Source organism: Drosophila subpulchrella, chromosome 3L (genome assembly GCF_014743375.2).
Source record: "Drosophila subpulchrella strain 33 F10 #4 breed RU33 chromosome 3L, RU_Dsub_v1.1 Primary Assembly, whole genome shotgun sequence".
NCBI classification, from domain to species: Eukaryota; Metazoa; Arthropoda; class Insecta; order Diptera; family Drosophilidae; genus Drosophila; species Drosophila subpulchrella.
The window spans coordinates 18,927,647-18,945,978 of record NC_050612.1 but is presented as its reverse complement, the minus strand read 5'-3'; the positions used below and the strand labels follow the sequence as shown (position 1 = coordinate 18,945,978).

General features: G+C 44.0%; 7 protein-coding genes across 10 annotated transcripts; 3 read left to right on the top strand and 4 right to left on the bottom strand.

Annotated features, from left to right (window-relative positions):
- LOC119555107 (POC1 centriolar protein homolog) lies at nucleotides 1–1,614 on the top strand. Its single transcript, XM_037866331.1, has 2 exons — nucleotides 1–983; nucleotides 1,044–1,614. Exons 1-2 carry the CDS (start codon nucleotides 93–95, stop codon nucleotides 1,344–1,346), a joined length of 1,194 nt encoding a protein of 397 aa, XP_037722259.1. The 5' UTR covers nucleotides 1–92; the 3' UTR covers nucleotides 1,347–1,614.
- Nucleotides 1,615–5,913: 4,299 nt separating this feature from the next.
- On the top strand, nucleotides 5,914–7,876 carry LOC119554285 (transmembrane protein 19). 2 transcript variants are annotated; one of them, XM_037865140.1, is made up of 2 exons: nucleotides 5,914–6,257; nucleotides 6,323–7,876. In XM_037865140.1, the coding sequence occupies exons 1-2, from the start codon at nucleotides 6,149–6,151 to the stop codon at nucleotides 7,216–7,218; spliced, it is 1,005 nt and encodes a 334-aa protein (XP_037721068.1). In that variant the 5' UTR covers nucleotides 5,914–6,148; the 3' UTR covers nucleotides 7,219–7,876. The 2 variants fall into 2 exon arrangements, with proteins under 2 accessions (XP_037721068.1, XP_037721069.1); XM_037865141.1 differs by having other exon boundaries at nucleotides 5,922–6,257; nucleotides 6,335–7,876.
- A 383-nt stretch (nucleotides 7,877–8,259) lies between these two features.
- LOC119554282 lies at nucleotides 8,260–10,085 on the bottom strand. Of its 3 annotated transcripts, none has more exons than XM_037865138.1 (3): nucleotides 9,981–10,085; nucleotides 9,322–9,616; nucleotides 8,260–9,271 (listed from the first exon to the last, which is right to left on the bottom strand). In XM_037865138.1, exons 2-3 carry the CDS (start codon nucleotides 9,383–9,385, stop codon nucleotides 8,283–8,285), a joined length of 1,053 nt encoding a protein of 350 aa, XP_037721066.1. In that variant the 5' UTR covers nucleotides 9,386–9,616; nucleotides 9,981–10,085; the 3' UTR covers nucleotides 8,260–8,282. The 3 variants fall into 3 exon arrangements, with proteins under 3 accessions (XP_037721066.1, XP_037721065.1, XP_037721064.1); XM_037865137.1 differs by having other exon boundaries at nucleotides 9,923–10,018; XM_037865136.1 differs by lacking the exon at nucleotides 9,981–10,085 and having other exon boundaries at nucleotides 9,322–9,868.
- Nucleotides 10,086–10,867: 782 nt separating this feature from the next.
- LOC119554284 (MAP7 domain-containing protein 2) lies at nucleotides 10,868–12,074 on the bottom strand. The gene is made up of 2 exons (XM_037865139.1): nucleotides 12,016–12,074; nucleotides 10,868–11,940 (listed from the first exon to the last, which is right to left on the bottom strand). The coding sequence occupies exons 1-2, from the start codon at nucleotides 12,044–12,046 to the stop codon at nucleotides 10,946–10,948; spliced, it is 1,026 nt and encodes a 341-aa protein (XP_037721067.1). The 5' UTR covers nucleotides 12,047–12,074; the 3' UTR covers nucleotides 10,868–10,945.
- Nucleotides 12,075–13,555: 1,481 nt separating this feature from the next.
- On the top strand, nucleotides 13,556–14,488 carry LOC119554248 (histone chaperone RTT106). Its single transcript, XM_037865085.1, has 2 exons — nucleotides 13,556–13,628; nucleotides 13,693–14,488. Exons 1-2 carry the CDS (start codon nucleotides 13,601–13,603, stop codon nucleotides 14,394–14,396), a joined length of 732 nt encoding a protein of 243 aa, XP_037721013.1. The 5' UTR covers nucleotides 13,556–13,600; the 3' UTR covers nucleotides 14,397–14,488.
- A 10-nt stretch (nucleotides 14,489–14,498) lies between these two features.
- On the bottom strand, nucleotides 14,499–17,028 carry LOC119555495. The gene is made up of 3 exons (XM_037866908.1): nucleotides 16,998–17,028; nucleotides 15,389–15,726; nucleotides 14,499–14,861 (listed from the first exon to the last, which is right to left on the bottom strand). The coding sequence occupies exons 1-3, from the start codon at nucleotides 17,026–17,028 to the stop codon at nucleotides 14,499–14,501; spliced, it is 732 nt and encodes a 243-aa protein (XP_037722836.1).
- LOC119554719 lies at nucleotides 15,973–16,413 on the bottom strand. The gene has a single exon (XM_037865733.1). It carries the CDS (start codon nucleotides 16,411–16,413, stop codon nucleotides 15,973–15,975), a length of 441 nt encoding a protein of 146 aa, XP_037721661.1.
- Nucleotides 17,029–18,332: the final 1,304 nt, after the last annotated feature.

Here is an 18,332-nt window from a genome sequence, read left to right as displayed (position 1 = left end):
ACAATTTTCTCAATTTCAAACTCTAGCGGCAAAGCAACCCTGTTTTGGTGCAAATTACTGGCAGAAAACATTTAAAACGAACAAAAATTAAAATGGAAAACGAGATGCAGGGATTGTTTAGTGACCCGTCGCTGGAGCGCCACTTTACGGGCCACTCGGGCGGCATCACGCAGCTGCGCTTCAGTCCCGACGGCGCCCAGATCGCCACTTCTTCGACGGACGCCTCCGTGATCCTGTGGAACCTCAGCCAGGCCGCCCGCTGCATCCGCTTTGCCTCGCACTCGGCGGCGGTGAACGGGGTGGCATGGTCGCCCAAGGGCAACCTGGTGGCCTCCGCCGGACACGATCGCACGGTGAAGATCTGGGAGCCCAAGTTGCGCGGCGTTTCCGGGGAGTTTGTGGCCCACAGCAAGGCGGTGCGCAGCGTGGACTTCGATTCCACTGGACACCTGATGCTCACCGCCTCGGATGACAAGTCGGTCAAGATGTGGCGCGTGGTCAGGAGGCAGTTTGTTACCTCCTTTGCCCAGCAGAACAACTGGGTGCGCAGCGCCAAGTTCAGTCCCAATGGCAAACTGGTGGCCACCGCCAGCGATGACAAATCGGTGCGCATTTACGATGTGGACAGTGGCGAGTGCGTTCGCACCTTCGCCGAGGAACGAGCGGCTCCACGGCAACTGGCCTGGCATCCTTGGGGCAACATGTTGGCCGTGGCCCTCGGCTGCAACCGGATCAAGATATTCGACGTGGCCGGGAGCCAGCTGTTGCAGCTATACGTGGTGCACTCGGCGCCGGTCAACGATGTGGCCTTCCACCCCAGCGGACACTTTCTGCTCTCCGGCAGCGATGACCGCACCATCCGCATCCTGGACCTACTGGAGGGCAGACCCATCTATACATTAACCGGCCATACGGACGCGGTGAACGCGGTGGCCTTCAGTCGGGATGGAGATAAGTTTGCCACCGGCGGTAGTGATCGGCAGGTAAGATTGGGTTGCTTATTAAACATCGAGTTACTCCTTAATGTCCTCTTCGCCTTGCAGCTTCTGGTCTGGCAATCGAATCTGCACACCTACGACGCCTCCCAGTTCGAGGCCAAATCGGCCCTGGCCTCTTCCGGTTGCGACACCAGTGCCGTCTCCTCGAAACAGAGCCTAGCCAGTGGCACCTCCAAGTCCAATGACCTGAGTATTCGCATAGATCCGCGCCAATCGCAGGCCTACCAGCTGTCAGAGGAGAACTTCCAGGTGCTCGACAGTAAACACTCGAATCAGCCGCAGAACGCTCAGGAAAACATCCTGGGCCGTGGCATGGACTTCAAGCCGCAAAGCCCGCGCTTCTTCTAACTCAAATGATCAGTAGCCCTTGACGCACATAACTAGCCGAACTTTCCGCAGGTGCTGGACGTGTCCTTCGAATCTGGCTCGGAGTCGTGTTCCTGCTCCGCGCAGCTGGAGGAGATCACAAAGCTGTTGGCCTTGATCGATGAGCGTGTGCGGCGTTTAGAGGGGATATACTCTTTGTAGCTATATAAGCGCCTTAGTATAGTTTAACCTAATATAATTAATACAACTAATATAATTCGTTGTGCATTACGATGACCATAATTTAAAATTAATTAGTTTTGAGATATTCGCTATCCAAAGCGCCGTTCAAAGATATGATACCTATGTATTTGGTATAGGCGAGAGATATTGGTTGTTTTTGAGTAGCTATTGGTACACATGCTCATGATAATGGACTTTTTGAACGTGATATTAGTTGTGGTTAATAAGGTGGCAACACCTTATTTCAATCCCTGTCGGCTCAACACGCTTCATGAAATTGTTGTGTACTCAAACCTTTTTTTTTTAAAGTAATCTTTACTTAGCCATACAAAAGAAATCAAACCGATTTGTTTTCTACAAGCCCATGACGATTTTTAGCTAATTGAACTTTTATTTAAATTTTTTAGACGTCTTTTTAGAACTTTCACACATTCTTATTTTATTCGGACACGTTTTACTTTTCAACTATGAATATTAACGAGTTACAAAATATATTTTATATTTTTTAGGCCGCACGAATTTTTCCAATAATGGCGGAAAATAGCTTTATCGACCATAAGAACGATGGGCATGTCGCGGCCTAATTCAGTCATTTTGCCACCTGCTGTCAAGGTATATAAAAAAGGGAAAATGTCTCATTTCAACACAATCCAAAACAATCCAATCCCATAATGAACGCAGCGGTGTTTCTACTATTGGTCCTCGCTTGCATGGCAGGAATGGTCCTGTCCCTAAATCGGAGTAGTCCCGAAGTTATACAGGGCGAAAAAGATCGTAAGTTTTCAAAATGGGACTTCACAGTGCTTTTCTAATACCAGATTTTTCAGGCGCAAAATGGGAACGACTTAATTTAGGCCCTGCTTGGGGCGGAAGGGGCTAGATAATCCATTATTTTAAAAAAATAAATGTGTGTGCAATTACATAGCTGTGTGTTTTTTATATTATCAACATTTGTTCGACGTTCTATCAGTCGGCACAAGGCTGTTTTCTCAAGTGCCGGCTAACATTGGTCCTTGTTAAGGAGCGTCAATCCTTGAGCTCGGTCAAACAGGGGGCTCGATCTTCCTGTTAATTATTTTTTGTATTGTCTCCAAACTCGTAAAGTAAAATGGCATATTGGGGAAGTACTAAGTGCGCAGCTCCCACATTTTTGTAAGATTTTGTTTCAGCGTAAATTCAAATCAAACAAAAAAACCTCTTTACAAGTTTAAAATCTAGTGACGATCGCACCATCAACAAACAAAAGTTCTGATATCAACTTTTGTAACGAAAATTATTATACGATCTACTAAATAAATACACTTTAAATATACTTTCCCAAAAGCCGTAGAGTTCAAGTTTCTAAATGATTCCATGACCCTAAAATAGCGTTTGGATACGCGCATACAAAATTCAATGTTATCCAAAGATCAGGAATCTTAAGGGGTATACGGTTTAGAATTTTACCCAAAATTGATTAAAAAAATAATATAAAAAAAGTTGGGCCATAATTTTTAAACAAGCATGTAGCTTTAGAACTAAAGATTCTTATATTATGCTGTTTAACATCATGTACAAATTTCAACACATTTATATAAAGTTTGGATACGAAAAAAAAGTTAAGTTCCCAGGCAGTGTTATATGTTCTAAACTGCTGAATGTAGCCATTTTTGTTGATTAATATCTTTAAAACGTGACAGCAACGTGTCATATGTCAAAAGTTGAGGAATCTCAAGAGCTATACACTTTTAGAATTAATCAAAAATCATTAAAGCTGTTTTAGAGAAATAAAAAAAAAAATTTCTGAATAAAAAAACTTTTGCCCACAATTATACCCGTTACTCGTAGAGTAAAAGGGTATACTAGATTCGTTGGAAAGTATGTAACAGGCAGAAGGAAGGGTTTTCGACCCCATAAAGTATGTATGTATATTCTTGATCAGGATCACTAGCCGACTCGATCTAGCCATGTCCGTCTGTCTGGATGAACGCTAAGATCTCGGAATCTATGAGCTAGGCTATTGAGATTTGGCGTGCAGATTCCTGAGCTTCTTACGCAGCGCAAGTTTGTTTCAGCAGAGTGCCTCGCCCATTCTAACGCCCATAAACCGCCCAAAACTGTGGCTCCTGCAGTTTTAATACTAGAATAATAATTTTAACTGAAATGTATTCTTCTCATCAATACCTATGGATTGACTCAAAAAAAAGTGCCACGCCCACAAACCGCCCATAAACTTCAAAACATCGTAAATATGAACGCGGAAACTATCAAAGATAGAGAATTGGGATCTCAGATTTAGATTCCGTAGCCTTGTACGCAGCGCAAGTTTGTTACGCGAATATGCCACGCCCACTCTAACGCCCACAAACCGGTCAAGCCTGTGGCGCCCACAATTTTAATGCTAGATAAAAAATTTTAGCTAACATTTATTGTTCTCATCTCGTCATACCTATCGATTGATCCAAAAAAAAATTTGCCACGCCCACTCTAACGCCCATAACGCTTAAATCTCTCCACCGCCGGTAGGTGGCGCATTTCAATCTCGCTTTGCTGCTTGTATATCTCCATTTCCCTTTGGTCCCTTTAGCTGAGTAACGGGTATCTGATAGTCGAGGTACTCGACTGTAGCGTTCTTCCTTGTTTTTAAACTGTGGTATTAAGACAAATCTTGTTAGAAAGGCCCAAAAAGTATTTCGAAATACCTTTCTAACCACATATAGCACAAGCCTGCAGCCTTAAAAACTTTTTGTGACAAACTGACAAACAAAATAACATTTTCGTCTGCCAAAATCCTGTTTTGCGTTTAACTTTTGAACGGAGCATCGGAATAACATATGTATGAGGTGTCACTCGACGCGTTTTTAAGTAAAAATACAGCTAGACTAATGAACTTGTGCATTTATCTCCAAGGGCCCCAACTGATCAAATTTTCCAAATTTTCACTTTTACACGTTCACCGGTTTTACTCCCAAACCAATTGATTTTTTTAAGTCTTGGTATGCAATCCTTTCAGTTTTTGCGATACCTTTTCGATTATAGTAGATTTTTATTTCTTCGTGTATATAGTAGTCGCCTTCGCACACTCTCCTAGTGCTCTTCGTCATATGATACCTATTTGGTATAGGCGAGAGACTTTCAATCATTTATTGACATGCTCCAAAAACGATATTGAGTTGTTTTTGAGTAGCTATTGGAATATTTTCTGCGATTATAAAAGTACGTTTTCCACACATGCTCATGATATCAGACTTTTTGAATGTGATATTAGTTGTGGTTAGTAAGGTGGCAACACATTATTTCAATCCCTATCGGCTCAACACGCTTCCTGAAATTGTTTTGTACTCAAACCTTTTTTTTTGAACAAGTAATCTTTACTTAGCCATACAAAAGAAATCAAACCGATTTGTTTTCTACAGCCCATGACAATTTTTAGCTAATTGAACTTTTATTTAAATTTTTTAGACGTCTTATAACTTTCACACATTCTTATTTTATTCGGACACGTTCTACTTTTCCACTATGAATATTAACGAGTTACAAAATATATTTTATATTTTTAAGGCCGCACGAATTTTTCCAATAAATGCGGAAAAAAACTTCATCGACCATAAGAACGATGGGCATGTCGCGGCCTAATTCAGTCATTTAGGCCCTGCTGTCAAGGTATATAAAAAAGGGAAAATGTCTCATTTCAACACAATCCAAACCAATCCAATCCCATAATGAACGCAGCGGTGTTTCTACTATTGGTCCTGGCTTGCATGGCAGCAATGGTCCTCTCCCTAAATCGGAGTAGTCCCGAAATTATAAGGGGCTAGATAATCCATTATTTTACAAAAATAAATGTGTGTGCAATTACATAGCTGTGTGTTTTTTATATTATTAACATTTGTTTGACGTTCTATCAGTCGGCACAAGGCTGTTTTCTCAAGTGCCGGTTAACATTGGTCCTTGTTAAGGAGCGTCAATCCTTGAGCTCGGTCAAACCGGGGGCTCGACCTTCTTGTTAATTGTTTTTCGTATTGTCTCCAAATTTATATTCCTGATCTGCATGAACTCCGAGCTTTAGCACACTATAAAAGCTACTGAGTTGGGATTGCTGATTCTAGAGATTCCTGCGCAGCTCATACATTTTTGTAAGATTTGGTTTCAGCGTAAATTTAAAAAGATTTTATTGATCAATCAATATCTGTAGTCCATACACTTAAGTTCTTGTACCAAACGCAGAATTTTTTTTAAAGTTATGCGTACTGATCGATGACTTCTTAAAATTGATTAATGTGTTGTGGGCATGTTCTAAGCGTTCATTGATGAATAATTCCCTAAATATAACAATTGTCATCGTAATTTTTTCAACAAAATAAAAATCTTCAGAATACTAGGTAATTCATCAAGAGTTTACATCAGGCAATCACCGATCTTTTATCAACTTTATTATAGAGATAGAGAACACAATGTTTTGGCACAATGGTGGTGAATTTCTAGCCAGGTTCGCCACCCATTGAAAATACTCACCACTGGTGTTTTTGAGCACTCGTGCGAAGGGTCTCACTGTTCAAAAAATAAACAAATTCCGGCGGAGAAAGTGGCGATAAACAAAAGCGAGTATTCGAGACGTCAAGATGCGCGACTGGATGCCTGTGCTCTTCTGCGGACTGTCCGTGCCGCTCTCGCTGTTCATGTGGCTGGGGAACGTGGCGGTGTCGAAGATCTGGACGAGCGACTTCGAGGGTGAGCGGTGGGGTCCGGGTTTCGGGTCTCCAAGCGAGCACACCGGGGTTAACTAATGCCAAAAGGTTATCCAACAGAGTCCCGGGTGATTCCGCCGGTCCGCTGGCTCTTCTCCACACTGGCCCCCCTGGCCCTGATGACGGTGGCCCTGCGCAGGAGGAGCGTAAGCCGATCTGGCGCCGCACTGGGCATCCTGGTGGCCTTCATCCTGTCCATCGCCAGCCATCCGTTCTTCGCCAGCCTGGTGGTGTTCTTCTTCAGCTCCTCGCGGGCCACCAAGTTCCGGGCGCATATGAAACGCCGCTTCGAGAGCGATTTCCGCGAGGGCGAGGGCCAACGCAACTGGGTGCAGGTGCTCTGCAATGGCGGCATGGCCGCGCAGCTGGCGCTCCTCTACCTACTGGACTGCGGCAGTGGCGAGCGGGCGGTGGACTTCGCCCGGGAGTACCGCTCCAGCTGGCTGGGCGTGGCCGTGATGAGTGCCTTTGCCTGCTGCAACGGTGACACCTGGTCGAGTGAACTGGGTTCTGTGCTGTCGCAACGCGATCCCGTCTCCATCATCACCTGGCGACGGGTGCCGCGCGGCACCAATGGCGGTGTTTCGCTTGCGGGGATCGGGGTGAGTCTGCTCGGCGGACTGCTCGTTGGATTCGGCTACTTTGTCACCGTACGCTACACGGTGGAGGCCAAAATGCTGCTGATCAGCCCACCACAATGGCCCATCATCGCCTTTGGCGGCATCGCTGGACTTTTTGGCTCCCTGCTGGACTCCGTTTTGGGCGGCCTGCTGCAGTTCTCGGGCATCAATGAGGAGGGTAAAATTGTGGAGGCACCCGGCAAGGGAGTGCGCCACGTGAGCGGACTGCGCATCCTGGACAACCATAGTGTCAACCTGATCTCCAGCATCGTAACGGGCGTCACCATTCCCATCCTGGCCCAGAGATTCTGGCCCGTGCGCTGATTTCCTGTTTTTTTTTCTATTATAGTTAAGATCATCGCGGTATTCACTCGACCAATTCTAGGGATAAATTATTTGTTTCTACATCTGAAGAAGTGTGCCTCACAAGATCAAATCTATTGTTAAACATAATCGTCATTTTATGAAGCCTTTGAGTCGGCTGTTTAAAAATGTTCGCATACATAAGTTACCCATTTATCACTTTATCAGGTCCAGGGAATACCGCTCACATATATTTTTGTAAGGCTTCCAAGTCGCCAAGCGAACCAACCGACTTAATAGACAACGATTTGACCAAATGCAGCGAATGGCCAGGGCACATAGTTTATATTTTACACCAAGGTAGCTAACCATGTTCCTGTATGTATCACCGCGACTGTCCACCTAGATTATGTGTAAAAAAAAATTGATTAAACGCTAACCTTTTATTGTTATAAATTTAAAATTCCGGTGCGTGACTTTGAACATGTTTGGATCTCGTTATGTACATATATTCTCAGAACGTCATCGCATTTGTTTTCCATCTTTCTGAGAACCATGATTGCTTCCAGCTGGAATATTTTAGCAGACCAAACACGGTCTTGTTTGTGCAATGAGCAATTTTGATAATCAAAACAAATTAAATGTGGTTTATATGTATGAATGAAATGATGACAGTTTATCTGACAAATTCTTTTAATTCTGATAATTAGTGGTATAGAAAGATATCGGGTAAATGTGGTTACGTTTAACCTTAAATATTTAAAATTCTCAGTTAATTGTACTTCAATTTTTTTTCTTTTTAAGTATACCAACTTTACGTTTGTTGCCATGTTTAGAGGTTTACCCCTATATAATTACCCAAAACCATAAAGGTATTTGTAAAATATCAATTCGAATAATCCGGTTATATATTCGGGAGGATCTGTTCTTCAAAATCGTAACATGTTAATTTCCACTTCCCTGAAAACGATCCTGAAGCATGCTAACCTGCAAATATCCAAATGGATAGACAAAACCAGAGTTTGTGAACTAAAAGCCAAATGTAAAGTAAAATATAGTTCATAATTTGCAATTGTATTATTTATTTAATCTTTTTGAACTTTATTCGACCTTTTTAGCTTCTGCAGTTCGAGATTTCGGATGAAGTTTTGGGAGAGCGCGCGCAGGACGGCATCGTTGGAGGAACTTGGTGATCTGGAGGAGCTGACAGATTCACCCGGAGCAGCTGGCTTGGCGAATCCGATGGAGAACTTGATCATTAGGTCGCCAATGGGCGAGTTAACGAACTGGGAGCCCGTCGAGATGGTCTTGAAGACAATGCGGCGCTTGTGCTGGTAGACCTGCGGATCACTGGCCAGGCTGTTTCCCGGATGAGGATTTGCCTTCGAATGGCTACTGGAACCAATTATTGGCCTGTGACTGGTGGTGCTGGCATGTGGCGGTGGCTCAGTGGTGCTGGTTTGGTTCGATGGTCTGGCTGTGATCCTGGGCTGTGCAGTGCTCCTGGTCCTGGTGGTTCGTGGCTGAGCTGTGGTGGATGTGCTGCGTCGCCTGTGCGGTCTGCGCGTAGTGCTGCTTGGAAGGCTTGGTGCTTGATAGCTCGCCTCGTTCTGGTCCTCTTCCTCTGGAGAACTTGCCACGGCATCCGGTTTCTCTGGATCCAAGGCATAGCCCTGATCCGTTTGGTCCTCATCGTCCTCGTAGTCGTCCTGAAGATCGCCATCTCGATCTTCGCCGGAGAAGTACGGCGGTTGGTGGGGTGGCTGCTGGTCGCGGCGCTTCTGATTCTCCCGCTGCTCGTAGACAGGATCGTTGGGAGCCGACGAGGCTAGCACTTGCTCCATCTGCTTCTGGAGGATCTCGTAGAGCGGGGCATTTTGCTCTTCGTCCAGCACCTCAGCCGGCTCGCTGGGCACAAACTTATTGTTGATGTAGGCATTTCGTCCGTCCAGGTCCTCGTCCACAACCAGGACTGTGTTTTTGCGAGAGCGAGACTCCGTTTGCAAATGATCGGGCGGTGGATGGGTCACATCTTCGGTTGCCTCCGCTGCAGCAGCTCTAACGGTGAGTAGCACTAAGAAAGGTTGTCTTAATAATTCAAGGGAAAACTCTCTAATATCTCACCTCCACTCAACAGGATGAGTAGCTGAATCTTCCAGGTCCGGGTTTCGATACTTCTGGCTCCCATGGCAGTTGGTCAACTTCTGTGATATGTGACACAAGGCCCCCTGCTTTTATAGGCCCCTCAACTGCAACCTGCTGCATTGCCCATCCCACGCCCAATTAGTTTTTAGGTTTAGTGCCTGGCCCTGGATGATGGCCCTTTCAAGCTTCTGATATCAATCAGTTTATAGAACTTGTTTGGAGGGTCAATGCACTTGAAAGTAACTGCATCATCTCAAATGTCTTTCCAATTTAACTACAAAAAAAGGAATTTGCCTCTAAGAAAGTTGTTAAAAGGGTCTGATTGGAAGAGAAATAGAGTTTTTGTTAATTTGGAGTAGTTAAAACATAAATAATCATTTTGATCTTTTTGAAGATTACGTATTTTAAGGTAACTCTTAAAGTCAAATATAAAGTTTTAATTTGGAGTAGTTAAAAAATAAATAATCATTTTGATCTTTTTGAAGATTACGTATTTTAAGGAAACTTTTAAAGTCAAATATAAAGTTTAACCGAATCCCTAGGCAAAAAAATCACGTTCGAAAATAAAGTCCTCATATACCTTTCACGCAAAAATGTGTAAAAGTTTGATAAAGTGTTTCCGAACTTGTAAAGTGTACCCATATACTTTTGATGATGATTACACAGGAACACAAAACTGAACTGTGTAAAATATTCAGAAACTATTTCTTCTTTTCCATGATAATTGGGTCCTCGTGAGTAAAGTTCCTCTACAATTTTTGTGCCATCACCAAAAGGTTTCGTGGTATAGCTAAGAATACAAAAACTGAAATTGACATGTTTTAAATTTTACACGATATAAATGTAGATATTGCAACAAAAATAAAGGAGTTTTTGCTATAACAAATCCAATAAAATAGCCTTATCAAATCGATTTAAACCGAAATAAAATCATATAGTGGACAAAAAATATAATTTTTTCCATTTAAGATATGTTTTCAGGCGGTTTTACATTAAAAAAAATATGAAAAATTTGGAAATTTAAACTTTGACATCAAAATCCAAAGACTTGGTAATGGTTCAATATAGGGACTATTTTTTAGTAATGCCTTTTTGCATTAAGAGCGTGCTTCAGCGAAAAAATGTAGATAAGTCCAATTATATAGGCCATATAATACAAAATGTTGGCAAAAATCGTCATGGCACAAAAGTTTGTATGGTAAATTTACTTAGGAGGGCACAATTATCATGAAAAAGTAGAAATGGTTTTTGGAAATTGTTGGCTGTGTACCTTTGTTATCAGTCGATTTGTTCTATTACGGCGAGATAATGGCAACATTTAAAATTCGAGTTTTATATGTAGGCTACTATAAAGTTTAGAAATCATGTGTATCAAATCGCACGGTAAGGACATGTAAGCCTCGTATATATTGAGTTAGGGATGCTTATTAAGGTTCTAGCGGATAATCCCATCGCTAGATCAGTAAAACATCGTGAACTGTCATTAAATAAGGCAATTTTAAAAAATGTTATGTAAATCAAAATGCTTTTTTAATATTTAAAATTGTTTATTATAATAAATTAAATAAATACTTTTTATGAGATTTATATGGCTGTCCCCAGCTTAAGCTACATGGTACTTTAGTCTATTAATGTCCTGGCTTCTGGGTTGGGTCTGCTCTTTTAGGGGTGCGATCTCCAGTGGCTTGGGGGTGGGAGTGTCCTTCAGGGGCATGGGAGGCAGGGCGATGTCCTCGGTCGTCTTCGCAGGCTCCAAAACAGGAGTGGGTTTGGGAATGGCTACATGGATAGCAACGGGCACTGGAATCTGCGGAGTTTCCACGGGTTTCTGGAGAGTCAGAGTCGGGAGCTGCACCTCGTCCTTCTGCTTTTGGTCCTCCTTCTCCTCACTGCTTTCGCTGCTTTCCTTGTCCTTCTTCTTTTTCTCAGCCTTTTCCCGCTTCTTCTGCTCCTTCTCCAGCTTGCGTTTCTCCTCCTCCTGCTTCCTTTTCTCCTCCTCCAGTTTCAACTGCTCCACGATGGCTGCGTCCCGGAAGTACGGTGACGACCGAAACTTCTTGTCGGCATAGGCCGTCTCCTGGGGATACTTCTCCTGGCACTCGGAGTAGGCGAAATCGGACCAGAGGCCGTGGGATCGGCACTTGGCCACGCCCAGCTTGCATTTGTTGTAGAAGACGGCCACCTCGGAGGAGGTCCTGCCGCAGATGGGTTCGTAGAGCTCGTTGCAATCGTCGTCGCACAGATAGCCCTCGCTCAAGGACTGAGCGGCACTGTTGATGGCCGCCGAATTGGAGGTCTGGCAGTCCTTCTGGCCCGACTCACAGCTGAACCAGGCGATGGGAATGGCCAGGTACGGCGGACTCAAGCGCTTCTGACCATCTCCATTCTCCCCGGGCGCCGCATAGGTGCGCTTCACATAGTAACCATGCTCCTCGGTGGACACCTGAGTGCTTCCGGCCAGATCCGTAGAGCTGGACCACTTGGTCTTCGTCTTGGTCTTGTGGGGATCGGACTTTTCATGATGGTAATCGGAGCCCTTGTGCTTGCGACGTTTCGCATCCGCTGGTGTCGCCTCCAAAAGCAGCAGAGCTGCCACTGCTGAAAGGAAATAGATGGTTAACAGTTAATTATAGGATGCACAGAACTGGTCAGGCTGGCTATGGGGAGACTCACCTACGATGCAAACAACTTGGTATGGCCTCATATTGATCTGGTCAGCTGCTCGTCTCCACAACAACTGATCGCATCTTCTGGCGAGCGATGCTTAAGTACCAGTCTTCTTAGCCACTCGGCGGGGAATTCTTCGAGCGCCTACCGGTTTTCTTCGCACTTCAGCTCTCCCAGCGGCCGGTTCTTCTTCTCGGGGTTTGTTTACACTTCGCACCGTCTCGAGATCGGAACGAAAGTACGCCAAGTTTTTGGTACCACTCATATCTTATTTGGTGAAATTTTATGCAAGCTCATGTGGCCGTACCCTTCCCAGCGATAGCCATCTAGAATGTCTCGCAACTGGAACTGGTTGTGTATTTAACACCTTCGGTGCCCTCCATTCGACGCCCAGCCTCCCGAGCTCGGTGGCTTCTCGAGCCGGTTCTTCGAAATTGGGTCAATCTGGAAAGGTTCGGTGATCTGGTTGTTATTTTACGAGGTTCTTCTGGCCGAGATCGCCGGCAGCTGCACTCGCTCGCAGGAAATCCACGTCCAATCAAGCGTTGTTATTCTGCCGATCTCTGTTGATCTTTGATCTGTGTGAGAGATCACTTCCATCGATGGGAGCTGTGATCTTAATTAGAATGATCTTTTCAAATGAAGGATTTGAATTACTTACTTTACTTTCATCGCTTTATTACATACAAAGTCACTAATTGTAATCAAGAGGTAAATATAATAATCATGGTAAATATTTACCACATGGATCTTTATTTCTTTCCTGGCTATTCACCGAAGACCCACTCTTCAAAGATTGTAAATCACATAATATCTGTTGATCAACCCATAGACCCATCCATAATTGCATTTATTATTACCACCATCACTTTGATGACTCATTCAGCTCGTGATCACTTCTTGTTGATTTTGAAATGTAGTTCCATGGAAAAGTTTTCAAATTTCCCATTAGCATTAGAAAGTTAAGCGATCTGTGATGCACTGCCGTCTGGTTGGGGGCGATCCAATCGAAGACCAGACGCCAAGCGTGTCTAATTACATAACTAGGGCTTTGACCGAATCCCAAGAAACGGGGGACTAATTGATCTTGTAAGCAGTTTTGGATATCAGCCAAAGAGTCGAACTGGGTTCGCAAAAAGGCGTTAATCTCTCAGGCAAACAGATCCAAGCGAGACCGTCCGTGGACCGAAATCAACAGATTTATGAAAGAAGTCGCCAGAAAGTCAGTAAAATTTGAATATATGATTTCGGTTTCTTTGGGGTCTCTTGTAAGCCACCGCGTAAACAAAAGAAGTTCGTGGAAAAGAAAGAAACCAAATGAGATGGGTCGAGGTGGGAGGAAAGAAACCCAAGAAAGAGAGCTTGGGTGCAGTAAAAGCGGCTGGACAACGCTCCGGTTAGTCCGCTCCAGAGATCAGGGGCTCAAATCTCGCCGAGAGCGGAGCGTTTTGGGATCGCCTTGTTTGCTCGCATTTACTTTCATTTTTGGAGGGGCTATAAAAAGCGAAAGCAGAGCGCTGGATTTGCTCATAAAGACCGCAAAACTGCAAAAGTCCACTACGAAGCCAGCTGGAAACTAAGGATTACCACAATGGTTCGACCCATCTACCTGGCCCTCGGTGAGCTGAGTTAATCTCTAGGTCTTAAACTATTCTTACCTAATCTTTTTGATCTCGAAAACAGTTGCTCTGTTCGTATTGACCTGCTCTGTAAGTGCAGCTCCGTTGGGGGAGTCGGAGATCCACGATAGTTCCGAACTCTCAGTCTCCAAACTCGAGACGGAGGTCCAAGACTCGAGTGCTGGTAGTAGTGAGGATGAGGAGGAGACTGAGGCTCAAAAGGTGGAGGAGGAAACCAACGAGGATAATGATGATGAAGAGGATGACGACGACGACGATGATTCCTCGCTGATCCGTAGACGTCGCGGGGCAGAGACCACTGAGGAACCCTCGGAGGAGGAGACCGTCACCGAAATCCCCACCGAGAACCACAAGGTGGATACCACCACTGGGGCAGCTCCAACGCGCAAGCCTGTGCTCGTGCTCATCCGGGATGCCCTGAAGAAGGTCACCACCGATCTGCCCACCGCCCAGGTGGCCAACAATGCCCTGCAGTACTTCCAGCAGTTCGAGCACTTCATCCAACAGGCCATCGAGGAGGTGATCGGCGATGACGACGACGAGGAGGAGACCCCGGCTACTGTAATTCCCGAAACGGAGACCACTGTCGAGGATATCAAGAAGCCCGAGGTGGAGAATGCTCCAGAAAAGGTTCCAGAAGTCGAGGTCCCTGCTGAAGTCCCCGAAAAGGAGACTCAGGCCGTGGAACCCATCAAGATGGAGGAATCTACCTCTTCGACTTCAGCTCCCCTTGGCAATGCTGTCTAGTCCAGCTATGTATTAAGTTCCACAAATCATTTCTCAGATATTTATTGTCATTTATTTATTGTTAGCTATAAACTATATGCCATATTCTGAAACAAAAGGGTTTTATTGCATTGGATGGTACACTAGATCCTTGCGATCCTTCCTCTCCTTCATCGCGTAGATGTGACTCTTGAGCTGACTGCGATGACGATTGGTGGTTCGTCTCTTGGGCGAATCAATCTGCTGCAGCAGGCGATTGAAGTGTGAGTTGGGTGCCTTGGTGGAGGGACTCCTCCGGCTGGACCCAGATCCACTGGCCTTTCGCAGGTACAACTCCTGGTCGCCAATGGTCAGGGTGAGGGGCAGCTGGCCACCCGTGCTGATGTAAATGGGGATAGTTATGTAGATGGGTGAGCCGGCAGATTGGGGAGCTACCATGGGCAATTGGGGCTGTGATTGGACTTGGAGCTGTGACTCCTGCAGCGGCTGAGAAGAAAATAAACAAATGAATTATTAAAGTTGATACCTTTTCTGAAATATACTGTTAATTAGCAATTCAAAATTAAGTGTAATATATACATATACAAAAAGGAATTCGATCATAATTTTAAAATTATAAAAAGTATGATATCGAAAAGAATAAATATTCAACAATGGGTGATTTATAAACCCATAATTAAATAAAGAAGAAAGAAGTTAAATGGCAAAAACAGTGTGTAAGGAAAGTATGAAAGTTAGTTATGAAAGTTATGAAAATCGGATATTAACAAATTAGGTTTTCGGGGCATTAAAAGTGATTTAAAGTAGGATCTACTACAAGGATTGCTTACCTGTTCGACCTTTTTTGCCTGAGGCGACATCACCTTATGAAAATGAAAACAAATAGGTATATATGATTAGAAATGTATTTATTATTGATAAAGAAAACAAGAAAAATTAAGATGTTAGAATAAGACAATTAGCAATGCCTTAACATTTTACAAGGAATTGATCCAAAATACAATTCAATTCACCTCCTCATTTTCAAGATCCAGTGGCTGCTGCTTGAGGAAGTGCAGCGGGTTGGCGTCTTCACCCAGGTTGTTGAACTCATCCTCTGAAAGGGCAGGAAGACGATCGTTGTGAAAGTTGTCATCCGCCTCATCGATTTCGTGAGTCTGATCTGAGGACTTGGCAGTCGGGTGGCCTTCGGGATTGGGAGTCGGGGTGATGGTGCTAAAGGAGCTCGTTGAGGGCTCCGATGAGGTTGACTCCAGCAAGGACTTCACGTAGATGGCCTGCCGTTGTCTTTCGCTATCTTTCGACCCTGTGACATTCTGACCAGAGCACAAAATCAAGCAAAGCAGCAAAACTAAAAGGCCAAAGAGTTAAAAATAAAAATGTGATATCTCTTTTTTATAATATAGTGAAACCTAAAAACAACTGGAAGCTATGATCGTTTGATGTGATCTAAATAAAAGGTTTAAACTGCGATTTTCATGTGATATTTTATTTGATAAAATATTACAACCTAAAAACTACCGACTAACTTAAGATAATGCCCCATCCCAGCCTAAAAGCCCGTCCCATCGTGCGTGCTCCTTCTGATTTCCACAGATTACAGGGTCGTCTTCTTGCCGTTGAGGATCATCTCGGTGAGGCCGAGTTGTCGGAACTGCTGCAGGCGCTCCACTTGATGGCAGAGGCGTTTCTGGAACTGCACCTCCCGGCTGAGTTCCTTGAGTTCCTCCACACTGCTCATGGGACTGCAGCTGCCCATCCTCTTGGCGATCAGCTGGGAGGTTAGCACTATCTTGGCCTTCGAGAGCCGGAGATAGGAGAAATCCGCGCTGGATCGCTTCAGTTCCTGGCGATACAGGAAGAGTTGGTAGGGAAAGTTCACGGTGGCGGCATTGCGACGGAGTTTCTTCAGGGCCCGCTTCTTCTGTTTCTTCAGCGGATCGTGGGTCTTCACCTTGTGGGGTTTGTCGGAACGCTTTTTCTCCAATTTGCGACTGGACTTCTCCGATTTGCGGCTGGACTTGTACTGGTCAATCATGGTGTGTTGCATGTTCTACGTCTCTGGAGTGAATGATGCCTTGGCCAGTGGGTGGAGGTCCTTTTAAAGGACCTGATCGGCAGGTAGGTCCCGCGACCAGGTAGTTCCTGTAATTAGCGGGTGCCAGTCACGCGTTTGCATGTCCATGTCATAAACCAAAAACCGTCAACAGACACTTCATTCGGTTTTCCTAAGCCATCCGGGTCGCCGGGAATTTCCCCCCGGTTCGTTTATGGCTTTATGACTAGCCAGATATCCGCGTACCCGGCCTAATCCTCAATTATGGCAGCCAACTAAGCGCCGTACCGGCAGATCTTCGGGGTTTTGTGACGGTTTTCCAGCCAAGCCCAGCAGGGGATACCCGTACATCCTTCGCAGAAGTCGTGGATAGTTCTAGAGGGCCATTCGGTGGAAATCGGCGAGGAGGCTACTCTGTCCCCCTACAAATTTCTAGCTAACACTTGGTTTTCCTGGAGGCAAGAGCTGCCCCTATATCATTTCTCTTAGCACAGACACTTTATAGTTTTTTTTTCTATCCCCATTGATTTCTTGACACCTAACCCATTTCGTACACCACAACGCACCTCCGCAATTAAAGCTCCAAGATGTCTTCATGTTTCGTGCTTGAAAATAATACTGAAACCGCATTTGGCATGAGATCTCTATTTTATACCTGAGACGGCAAAGTTTTTGGTTCGAGAAATTTCACTTGAATGGGAACAATGCGAAGTTCTACCGGCAGAAATTTGCATATTAATTTCTCAATAGTCTGGCTCCACTTTTCTCTTTCTCTACGAACTATGCAAATTGAGCTTTGCCTGCTTTTGGCCCTACAAATTTAAGCGCCGATGTCGTCATTGATTGAGTCTCTTGTTAAAGATGGTCAGGGGCGTGGGGGAAATCGAATAAATAATGATGATGCGCCACTTTTTCGGTTTATTTTGCATGCATTTTATGAATTTCGATTCGAGAGAGATTCTTCCGCCTCAGTGGTCGACAGAAGTTTTGAGGTCTCTACATATCTTCATATAGCCCCGGCCTTTCAGCACAGAGAGAAATATTTAAACTGTATAGTTTTCAAGATTGAGAATTCTATATCACTTTTCAATGCAATAACTAGTTTTATCTTTTCACATAATCATCTTAAAAATTAGTAATTTGTTTATCTAATGTACAAACTATTATTATCAAAATACATACAAAAACATATATTTTTAAATAAAGTATTGAATCTAAAAACTTTTAAAATAAATATTTTACTAAATATTTAAGTATTATTTTATTTTTGTGGTTATATAAATCATAACTTTTGAGAATTTAGATAAATTACGTATAGTATATCTTCGACCTACGGAATAATGTTTAAATAGTTCGTTGTACTATGAAATATTATTAAAGTATTTCTTCTTTAGTTAAAATGTAAATCATAAATAAGTAAACATAGTATTCTAAAGAAGTTAACAAAGCTTGTGATATAACACTTTTGTTAATATTCCGCGACCAAATTAGGTCACTTTTCCTGTCAGTGTGGGGTCAGTCGGAATTAGCTCGGACTATTGGAAAGTCATCGATGGGTCGCTGCATCCATTTAAAGTTCAGTTTATTTATCTAGCAGCCAGACGGGGAGTCAGGGCATTTCCATTTGACTTGGCTCCGACTGCCTTGCATAACGTTTCCCTCAATGTCCTTCATCTTTTGCGGTTTGCGTTTGTCATTAGACAACGTCTAGACCGAAATCCAGTCAGCCAGTGCCAGGCATCGATCTGCGGCGATGGCCCCAAGAAGTTGGCTACACAATTTTGGCCATGGGGAAATGCTCGAAATTGGCAACGTTTTCCAAAGCAAACTGTCTCAAATTAATTTTGTTCGGTTAAACAGATCTGATACATAACGACTTTGGCAAAACGTTTACATCTTAC

Bases quoted from the DNA above. Each gene is read 5' to 3' on its own strand.
- LOC119555107 (XM_037866331.1), top strand. From the start codon at position 93: ATGGAAAACGAGATGCAGGGATTGTTTAGTGACCCGTCGCTGGAGCGC. The intron at 984-1,043 runs GTAAGATTGGGT...TTCGCCTTGCAG, and splicing joins CCGGCGGTAGTGATCGGCAG to CTTCTGGTCTGGCAATCGAA.
- LOC119554285 (XM_037865140.1), top strand. From the start codon at position 6,149: ATGCGCGACTGGATGCCTGTGCTCTTCTGCGGACTGTCCGTGCCGCTC. The intron at 6,258-6,322 runs GTGAGCGGTGGG...TAATGCCAAAAG, and splicing joins CTGGACGAGCGACTTCGAGG to GTTATCCAACAGAGTCCCGG.
- LOC119554282 (XM_037865138.1), bottom strand. From the start codon at position 9,385: ATGGGAGCCAGAAGTATCGAAACCCGGACCTGGAAGATTCAGCTACTC. The intron at 9,272-9,321 runs GTGAGATATTAG...AACCTTTCTTAG, and splicing joins ACTCATCCTGTTGAGTGGAG to TGCTACTCACCGTTAGAGCT.
- LOC119554284 (XM_037865139.1), bottom strand. From the start codon at position 12,046: ATGAGGCCATACCAAGTTGTTTGCATCGTAG. The intron at 11,941-12,015 runs GTGAGTCTCCCC...ATTTCCTTTCAG, and splicing joins CCAAGTTGTTTGCATCGTAG to CAGTGGCAGCTCTGCTGCTT.
- LOC119554248 (XM_037865085.1), top strand. From the start codon at position 13,601: ATGGTTCGACCCATCTACCTGGCCCTCG. The intron at 13,629-13,692 runs GTGAGCTGAGTT...TCTCGAAAACAG, and splicing joins ACCCATCTACCTGGCCCTCG to TTGCTCTGTTCGTATTGACC.
- LOC119554719 (XM_037865733.1), bottom strand. From the start codon at position 16,413: ATGATTGACCAGTACAAGTCCAGCCGCAAATCGGAGAAGTCCAGTCGC.
- LOC119555495 (XM_037866908.1), bottom strand. From the start codon at position 17,028: ATGAAGACATCTTGGAGCTTTAATTGCGGAG. The intron at 15,727-16,997 runs GTGCGTTGTGGT...TTGGCCTTTTAG, and splicing joins TTGGAGCTTTAATTGCGGAG to TTTTGCTGCTTTGCTTGATT. The intron at 14,862-15,388 runs GTGAATTGAATT...TTTTCTTCTCAG, and splicing joins TGGATCTTGAAAATGAGGAG to CCGCTGCAGGAGTCACAGCT.